Source organism: Haliotis cracherodii, unplaced genomic scaffold (assembly GCF_022045235.1).
Source record: "Haliotis cracherodii isolate W230 unplaced genomic scaffold, xgHalCrac1.p SCAF_15, whole genome shotgun sequence".
NCBI classification, from domain to species: Eukaryota; Metazoa; Mollusca; class Gastropoda; order Lepetellida; family Haliotidae; genus Haliotis; species Haliotis cracherodii.
In genome coordinates, this window is record NW_027266270.1 from 1383209 (window position 1) to 1393623 (window position 10415).

At 39.4% G+C, this 10415-nt stretch overlaps 1 protein-coding gene across 1 annotated transcript in view; it reads right to left on the minus strand.

The window, feature by feature from the left end:
* The window catches only part of LOC139462161 (PAX-interacting protein 1-like), a 30717-nt gene extending 20342 nt beyond the window's left edge, over positions 1–10375 (minus strand). The window contains exons 1-5 of the mRNA XM_071243691.1: positions 10216–10375; positions 9357–9494; positions 7472–7515; positions 3211–3271; positions 1930–2043 (exon numbers count right to left, since the gene is read on the minus strand). Coding sequence (XP_071099792.1) covers positions 1930–2043; positions 3211–3271; positions 7472–7515; positions 9357–9494; positions 10216–10311 — 453 coding nt within the window. The 5' untranslated portion in view covers positions 10312–10375. The remainder of the gene's footprint in view (positions 1–1929; positions 2044–3210; positions 3272–7471; positions 7516–9356; positions 9495–10215) is intronic.
* Positions 10376–10415: the final 40 nt, after the last annotated feature.

Genomic DNA, 10415 nt, shown 5'->3' on the forward strand with positions numbered 1-10415 from the left:
TTATCAATCAGATCGTCCTGATTGGGCGCCACCATTTTGTGTGAAGCAAACGCAAATGATATGAGTGGTGGAATCTGATTGGTCCATAGGAGAGGCTTAGAAGGGATATAACTGGTAATAGCCACTGGTGGCGCTACGATCGAGCCCAGTTATTCCAGCCTAGTTTGGCAAGGGTGGAAGTCAGTTAACTCTCTTGCCTCGGGAAGATGGAGCAGTGAAAACTGTCATAACGTCTCTGAACCAAAAGAAGCAATGAACAAGGGCGATGATGACGATAGCAATAAATCGATGGCAATCAACTGGAAAGCGCATCAATGTTGATCTTGATGTCGACCCTATGAGAGGGGTATTGATGTGGATCCCCTTGTCATTCTGACGAAGTGTCTTGTTATCGATGTCGATGTCGATATGACTGTCAATTCATAGACAAAGGATAAGGAAGTTGATCTTGATGTCGATCCTCAGGTGAGACGTAACGTCCTCGAGAAGCCTGGATGTCAATATCGATCCGCTGGAGAAAGGAATCGATGTTGATCCATACTATGATGTTGATCCCATAGTCATTCTGCTTGCGCTCGGTGACGTCGAGCCACCTGTCAATGTCGGTCTGGAGAGGAAGTGATTGTGCATTCCTGATTTCTAAGTCGCCGGTAAGCGTCCCTGAGAGTCATCCTCACACTCTTCATCCCCATTGGATACGGGGAACAAAAGTCGACCCTCTGCTGAGGGATTGGGGATGTTACTTGGCTGGTTAGTCTTGAACAACACAGCCTGAAATGCTGACCTCTCTTGGGTTCACACTGTAAGGCGATCCGTGGCTGGCAGGGAGGTATTGACCTGGGCGTTGTCGGCCACTACCAGACCGGTGAAGAATCAAGCCCGTGGGGTCAGGCTCCCTGTGTAGATTGATGCTCATGATGTCAATCGCTGTATAAGTAGCTGATGGTGCAAGCCTTGTATCTTGGATAATGACTTCGATCTGCCATCTGTGTTGTGCTTCTGACATAAGAGAAAATAGTCGGGAAATCCTTCCTCCTAGAGAGAGTGAGTGAGTATGGTTTTACAACGCTTTTAGCAATATTCCAGCAATATCACGGCTGGGGACACCAGAAATGGGCTTCACACATTGTACCCATTTCGGGAATCGAACTCGGGTCTTCGGCTTGAAGAGCGAACGCTTTAACCACTAGGCTACCTGACCGCCCCCCTTACTCCTAGAGACGCATACACAGCAGTTGGAGTCTACTGTTGAAAATGTAAGATTACATGTTTTGCAAACATGTGTTTCTCCATATTAAACTGTCTCATATGTTGTAGTTGTCCAAGGAAGTTATACTGATTATTCTCTGTCAACTCAATATGTCCCGAAACCGTGGCGATGAGAAAGTGAGAAAGAGAATGAATGAAGAGACAGGGTATGTCAGGTGATCAGGTCGCATAGGGTCATGTTGCGATGGTGCATGACCCCTTGTTTAGATAGTGACGATGTTGATGCTTGGATGTGTTCAGGAGAAGTGTTTTTGAAGCTGAACACTTTGTTCTAGGACGTTTCCACACCAAGATCGAAAGAAGAAGGAAGAAGTGCATAGCGTGAGATAGGATAAGTTTTAAAATTTTAACTAACATGCTGAAAATATGTATACAGAACACATATCTGCACAGTTCAAATCAAGAAACTGTCCTGGAGTCCTTTCATGTGTGTTTAGTATCTAGGATCCTAAAGTCTTAACTTTAAATATTGACAAGGACAGGCTTAATTCAAACACTGATATGTACATGGAACTACAATTACGTAAACATGAAAGTAACTCTCTACTAGGTCCACATTCAGACAATTTGACCAGCCATTGTTTGTAACATAAGGTGAGGCTTGCCGTCGATGTGTCTTTCCAGTTTGGCAAAGAAATGATTGTTGTAGTTGGACCTTACCCCCTCGGTGGTGAAGGTGATGAGATGGGTGACATGTTTGTCCAGCCGCGTCTGGCATCTGCCACCATGATACGTCACCATGCTCCACACAGACTTCCGGTCCTCTTCATCCAACTGTAACATCCAAACAATAGACGATCAGTTTAACTGGCAAAAGTCCACGGAAATAATGTGTTGCTATGTTACATGGTCTTTTCAGGAAGTATTTTACCAAGATGATGTAAAATCCTAAAATGTTCCGACAATATAAAAAGTTCAAAACAGAAAGGTGTCATCATGAAGTGGGTGGGGAAGCAATGGTCGAAATAATTTTAAAACCCAAGAAGACAGTTGGGCAGTGACCCATATATGTTGCATGCCCATCTTCAAAGTTACCAACAATATTGAATTTAAATGTATCCTTGTGTACTGTGTTTTCGACCCCTTAAGAAGAATTACTGATTATGTGTCTTAATATCAATCCCAATTCACTCAAATTAAGACTAGACTGACCAATGAAAGCATAGTTACTTCCATTCATCTGCCCACGACAGTATGAGATAAATCACTAAAAAAGAGACAAATCGCGTCTTGATTCAGTTAAAATAATGCAAACAATTACTTGAGAATCTACGGGGAGATGTAATATAACTGAGTAAGCAAGCAGTCTTAAAATTAAATTCCAGACAGTCGGGCAGGTGGAGGCCAATTTCATGCAGCTCGAAAGAAAAGTCACCAGACGCAGGTAGGAAGTTATTTCAGACACTATGGGGAAGTGAGTCTGTAAAAAAATTGTCTCTCGGCCAGGCAAAATCTTCCGATCATCTGCACTAATTGGTGTGTCAGGGATCAAGTGTTTGCTTTACTAATGACTGAATCAAATGCTCAAATGTCATTACTTCTACACGAAATATTACGCCGCTTTTAGCAATATTCCAGCAATATCACACCAGAACTGGGCTTCACACATTGTACCCACGAAATATTAGTAAGCATTACCAGTTATTACACTGTCTACATGGACGTGACCCATCTGCATGTACAGAAATAACAAATAAAATTCATTATAATAATATACCAGATTCAGGGCAAAATAACTGATAAAAGACAGCCAAATGCTAACAATAGAACTTGTCAAGCCAAAATGCAGGCTTAGAACTTAACATTAGCCCACTAGTCTGGGCTGGGGCTAGTACAAATTCCATGGGCTAGTACAAATTTCCCAATCTCCCCATTGTTTTAACATCACAGGGTCATTTAGTCTTTACCTGGGCTAGTCAAGCCGGAGTTTAATGCACTCACCTGAGACACACAGACAACCACCCCCGAGAAGACAAGTCCCTCCAGGGAGAATATTTCCTTTCTGCGAGCGGTTAAGGAAAAAGCATCACATCAGTGTTAAAAGGGAATAGAATTCTCTCTGATTAAGACTCTGTCACTTGCCTCCATTTTTTAACATAAAGGGAGATAATTTTAACACAGATCAAATCTTTCAGATTATCTCCCTTTGACAAGTTTGGCACAAAAGCCAAGTAAGTTCTTGTAGGTTTACTGAACACTATAGTACCACCTGTGATACAATCCATTACTGAATCAATCTGTCGTTTGGTTAACTTTGGGGTAGCTCTTGTATTTCTTGAGAGTGCATCAAAGAGATCTTTGAGACAGAATTAGTGCATAATCAAGCATAAATCATTTTGTGCAGTGCAAGGAGAATCACAAAGGATGTTCTCACAGAAACACTTTTAATTAATAGATGCAGGTAAGCAGAATGTTCACTTGTTTATATGGAACTAAAACAATACTGATATGTTCACATTTAATGCTTCAGAATTTTTTTAATCAGAATGAAAATTGAATTATGTCAACACTGATGTTTGAGAGATATTCTTCAAGCTTTGTAATAAGAAATGGATCTGATGTATTAGAGATGTTCTTCAAGCTTTGTAATAAGAAATGGATCTGATGTATTAGAGATGTTCTTCAAGCTTTGTAATAAGAAATGGATTTGATGTATCAGAGATGTTCTTCAAGCTTTCTAATAAGAAATGGATCAGTAAAACAGTGAACATTATGTTGCAGCGGGAAATACACAGTACTCAGAGAGCAGTTAACAAAGGTTAACCATGTCAACACCAGAAGTATTTTGTTAATGATTTCGGCACCTCTGGAGCTGAAAAAACATACACCAAATGATATCCTTGTGATGACACTTTTACATACACCACATGATATCCTTGTGCTGACACTTTTACACACACCAAATGATATCCTTGTGATGACACTTTTACATACACCACATGATATCCTTGTGCTAACACTTTTACATACACCACATGATATCCTTGTGCTGACACTTTTACATACACCAAATGATATCCTTGTGCTGACACTTTTACATACACCACACGATATCCTTGTGCTAACACTTTTACATACACCACATGATATCCTTGTGCTGACACTTTTACATACACCACACGATATCCTTAAGCTGACACTTTTACATACACCACATGATATCCTTGTGCTAACACTTTTACATACACCACATGATATCCAGGTGCTGACACTTTTACATACACATGATATCCTTGTGCTGACACTTTTACATACACCACATGATATCCTTGTGCTGACACTTTTACATACACCACATGATATCCTTGTGCTAACACTTTTACATACACCACATGATATCCTTGTGCTAACACTTTTACATACACCACATGATTCCTTGTGCTAACACTTACATACACCACATGATATCCAGGTGCTGATACTTTTACATACACCACATGATATCCTTGTGCTGACACTTTTACATACACCACATGATATCCTTGTGCTAACACTTTTACATACACCACATGATATTCTTGTGCTGACACTTTTACATACACCACATGATATCCTTCTGCTAACACTTATACATACACCACATGATATCCTTGTGCTGACACTTTTACATACACATGATATCCTTGTGCTAACACTTTTACATACACCACACGATATCCTTGTGCTAACACTTACATACACCACATGATATCCTTGTGCTGATACTTTTACATACACCACATGATATCCTTGTGCTGACACTTTTACATACACCACATGATATCCTTGTGCTAACACTTTTACATACACCACATGATATTCTTGTGCTGACACTTTTACATACACCACATGATATCCTTGTGCTGACACTTTTACATACACCACATGATATCCTTGTGCTGACACTTTTACATACACCACATGATATCCTTGTGCTAACACTTTTAAATACACCACATGATATTCTTGTGCTGACACTTTTACATACACCACATGATATCCTTGTGCTGACACTTTTACATACACCACATGATATCCTTGTGCTGACACTTTTACATACACCAAATGATTCCTTGTGCTAACACTTACATACACCACATGATATCCTTGTGCTAACACTTTTACATACACCACATGATTCCTTGTGCTAACACTTTTAAATACACCACATGATATCCTTGTGCTGACACTTTTACATACACCAAATGATTCCTTGTGCTAACACTTTTACATACACCACATGATATCCTTGTGCTAACACTTTTAGATACACCACATGATATCCTTGTGCTAACACTTTTACATACACCACATGATATCCTTGTGCTAACACTTTTAGATACACCACATGATATCCTTGTGCTAACACTTTTACATACACCACATGATATCCTTGTGCTGACACTTTTACATACACCACATGATATCCAGGTGCTGACACTTTTACATACACCACATGATATCCTTGTGCTGACACTTTTACATACACCACATGATATCCTTGTGCTGACACTTTTACATACACCACATGATATCCAGGTGCTGACACTTTTACATACACCACATGATATCCTTGTGCTGACACTTTTACATACACCACATGATATCCTTGTGCTGACACTTTTACATACACCACATGATATCCTTGTGCTGACACTTTTACATACACATGATATCCTTGTGCTGACACTTTTACATACACCACATGATATCCTTGTGCTGACACTTTTACATACACCAAATGATATCCTTGTGCTGACACTTTTACATACACCACATGATATCCTTGTGCTAACACTTTTACATACACCACATGATATCCTTGTGCTGACACTTTTACATACACCACACGATATCCTTAAGCTGACACTTTTACATACACCACATGATATCCTTGTGCTAACACTTTTACATACACCACATGATATCCAGGTGCTGACACTTTTACATACACATGATATCCTTGTGCTGACACTTTTACATACACCACATGATATCCTTGTGCTGACACTTTTACATACACCACATGATATCCTTGTGCTGACACTTTTACATACACCACATGATATCCTTGTGCTGACACTTTTACATACACCACATGATATCCTTGTGCTGACACTTTTACATACACCACATGATATCCTTGTGCTGACACTTTTACATACACCACATGATATCCTTGTGCTGACACTTTTACACACACCACATGATTCCTTGTGCTAACACTTTTACATACACCACATGATATCCTTGTGCTGATACTTTTACAAACACCACACGATATCCTTATGCTGACACTTTTACATACACCACATGATATCCTTGTGCTAACACTTTTACATACACCACATGATATCCAGGTGCTAACACTTTTACATACACCACATGATATCCAGGTGCTAACACTTTTACATACATCACATGATATCCAGGTGCTAACACTTTTACATACACCACATGATATCCTTGTGCTGACACTTTTACATACACCACATGATATCCTTGTGCTAACACTTTTACATACACCACATGATATCCTTGTGCTGACACTTTTACATACACATGATATCCCTGTGCTAACACTTTTACATACACCACATGATATCCAGGTGCTAACACTTTTACATACACCACATGATATCCTTGTGCTGACACTTTTACATACACCACATGATATCCTTGTGCTGACACTTTTACATACACCACATGATATCCTTGTGCTGACACTTTTACATACACATGATATCCTTGTGCTGACACTTTTACATACACCACATGATATCCTTGTGCTGACACTTTTACATACACCACATGATATCCTTCTGCTAACACTTATACATACACCACATGATATCCTTGTGCTGACACTTTTACATACACATGATATCCTTGTGCTAACACTTTTACATACACCACACGATATCCTTGTGCTAACACTTTTACATACACCACATGATATCCTTGTGCTAACACTTTTACATACACCACATGATATCCTTGTGCTGACACTTTTACATACACCACATGATATCCTTGTGCTAACACTTTTACATACACCACATGATATCCTTGTGCTGACACTTTTACATACACCACATGATATCCTTGTGCTGACACTTTTACATACACCACATGATATCCTTGTGCTGACACTATTACATACAAACACATTCTGATAATCCCCAATCAAAATGGACGACTTGTAAATGAGGGTGAAGGATACGGTAGCTGCTTCTTGCATTTAACAGAGAGTCCAACCCAGGCGCTCTGAAACAAAACATACAGAAGAAAGTTGAAACTGCTGTCCTTGTTTTCCTGGTCACAGCCATGTTGGGAAGTGGGGGGCAAACATGGAAGCCAGAATGAACAAGGTATAAGTCTAACTCAATGTCATTGTCAGTATTGTCACTCACTGAAAGAAAGTGTTCCAAGTCAAGGCTCAACATCATAATATACTCACCGCCAAAAGAAACGTGAACTATAGAAACATAAAGAGAATGTTGTACGTTAAGAAGACATGTTTCCAGCGTGAACTACTTAATGACAAAACTAACAATCAGTCAAGTGTTACCACAGAGTGTATTTATTCTTATCATGATATGTTGCACGTGATTTCCAAACTTTACAACTAATCCTGAACGACACAAATGGTGCATCTGGAGTCACGGATCTATGACATCACATGTGATGCGCTTGTGAGCGTCGTTTCACACAACATAACAGTATGTTCGTTTGTGCACCGAACCAATCTAATATCTTCAGAATATCAATTATTCTTCATATTACTTCTATAACTACCACGTATCGTACTCGCGTATCTTTTGACGGTGAGTATACATCTTGTCTGTAAAGACATAGAGATTACTATCTGCCAAACTGAGTTGGGTTTAATGCTACTTTGAGTTGGGTTTTATGCCACTTTGAGTTGGGTTTAATGCCACTTTGGGTTTAACCAAACACTTTGTTTGTTTAGGAAATTATTAACCTGTGAAGATCGGGGGTAGAATAAGTCTTTAGCAACCCATGCTTGCCGTAAAAGGCGACTAATGGGATCGGGTGGTTAGACTCGCTGACTTGGTTGATGCATGTCATTGTATCCCAAATGTGTATATCACTGCTCATAATGTCAATCACTGGATTGTCTGGCCCAGACTCGTTTATTTACAGATTGCTGTCATATAGCTGGAATATAGCTGAGTGTGGCGTTAAATAACAAACAATAAAAAAGATGTTTCAGCATAATGGAAGGAAATTCCCAGGAGCTGTAGGTCACAAGCACTCTCAGTGTTTGTTGTTCCTAAACAAACTACATTCACAATAGCAGTGTCCAACCCAGAATTGAAAATCAAGAGGGTACTTGTTCCCCCATCATGTAGAAAATAGGAGGGATTTTGAAAAAGTAGAGGGGATAATTGCTTTCTTCAAAAATGTCTTATTTTGTATTATGTACTGGAACATCATCATGTAAAAGTGTAACAGATCAGAATAAAGAACTGAAATGAATAACAATGCTTTGTGCTTTTTTCTATTTTGATTAAAAAAGTCTGTAATTCTTTTGTTTTTGCGCGACATTGTCATTCACTATTCAAAAGATCGTCTGCATGACAGTCGGCGATTCATATTGTGTAATTTCGTTAATTGATTAAAGATATAGTGAGTATTGAATCTAAAGGTAGGGATAAACAACTGATAAAGTAAGTGACTGTACAAGAAATTACTGTGCGCGACAGATCGTGCTTTGATTTTTTTATGAGGGGCGATTTGATTTTTTTTAGCGTGAATCACGCAATCGTGCGGCCTGGGTTGGACACTGCAATAGTGACATGGACTGGGTACAAGATGTCCAAATGGGAACACCCTCTCCACTCCAGAGAAGTCCACAGGTGCTGACAGAACAACACCATACTTACAAACAATCTAAGGGACACAACTCTGCACATTCAGTTGTGGCACAATGAATTAGCTCCTCACCACTATGCCATCCATGGCGGAATGAACTAGAAAACACATATCTCAACTATTTATGCAGTCCTATGTGACAAAAAGTAAAAATGTCGATTAAGTTTTGGGAGCTGCCGAAATAACTCAAGCCTTGCGTAGATACTCACAGATACAATGGGAAGCTCAAACAAGTCTTTCGCTTCAGCACATTCATCGGCTTCAATGTCATCAGCGATGACATGACTGACCATCTCACTGAGGTAACTGTCCAGTTTGGCACCACCATCATCCAGCTGCTTCACCACCTGGCAGCCATAGAGGAAAATAACTTGGGTAAGAAACCAAACATTCTAATGAGAGAAACTCAATTTATTAATGGTTTAAAATGAAATTACCAGCTCTTTAGAAAATATAGAACATATGCTTAAGTATCCAGTCACGGGCCTCTTCTGGTTAACATGGTGAAAATATGAGAGTTGTCAAAAGGTGACAATCATGGCAGTTTTGATTTGTAAGATATTTCCAACTGTCCAATGTCATTTCTGAGCATACTACAGGTTGTTATTGTAAAAACGATATCAAAGGCAGAGTGTATTGAGATGGTAGAAATCTCATCTTTGGAATTTGCCCTTTCATAGCAAGCTATATGAAATACCTCGGATCTTTAGGTTTTAGACTGGTTCACTCCATTATTTTATTAACTGACAGGTACATAGGTCGGTATATATTCCTGTCAACAATCTTATTACAATGTAGGTAGGTGAACGAAACCATAAGTCAAGCTGTGAAACCATTGCCACACCGGTGTCTTGCTTCAGCTGGGTATATGGTTTGATTTTACCAGACGGCTACAAAGGGGGAGGGAGTATTGCATAAATTAAAATGTATATAAACGCGAAATCTACATATATTATTCGACCAGTGAAATACACATTTAATGCATCAACAAAATGCGTGCTGTGCTGTCAAGATTGACACTTGTTCAGTCTTTGTTGCGAAATGTGAACGGGACTTGAGCATTCTTACGTTCTCATGTATGTCTCCAACAAGGTAGTATGTGACATTTTTAAAAACATCTTCTGGTTTGACTTCCATTGCAGGTTTTTCTTCGGTGTCACTCATTATGCTGAAGTTATTTACAAACAAACTAGGGCATCGGAATACTTTGTTTTCCCGCTGAAATCGACATCATCTCGCGCGATGCTACACGTTTGACTTGCGGTTGT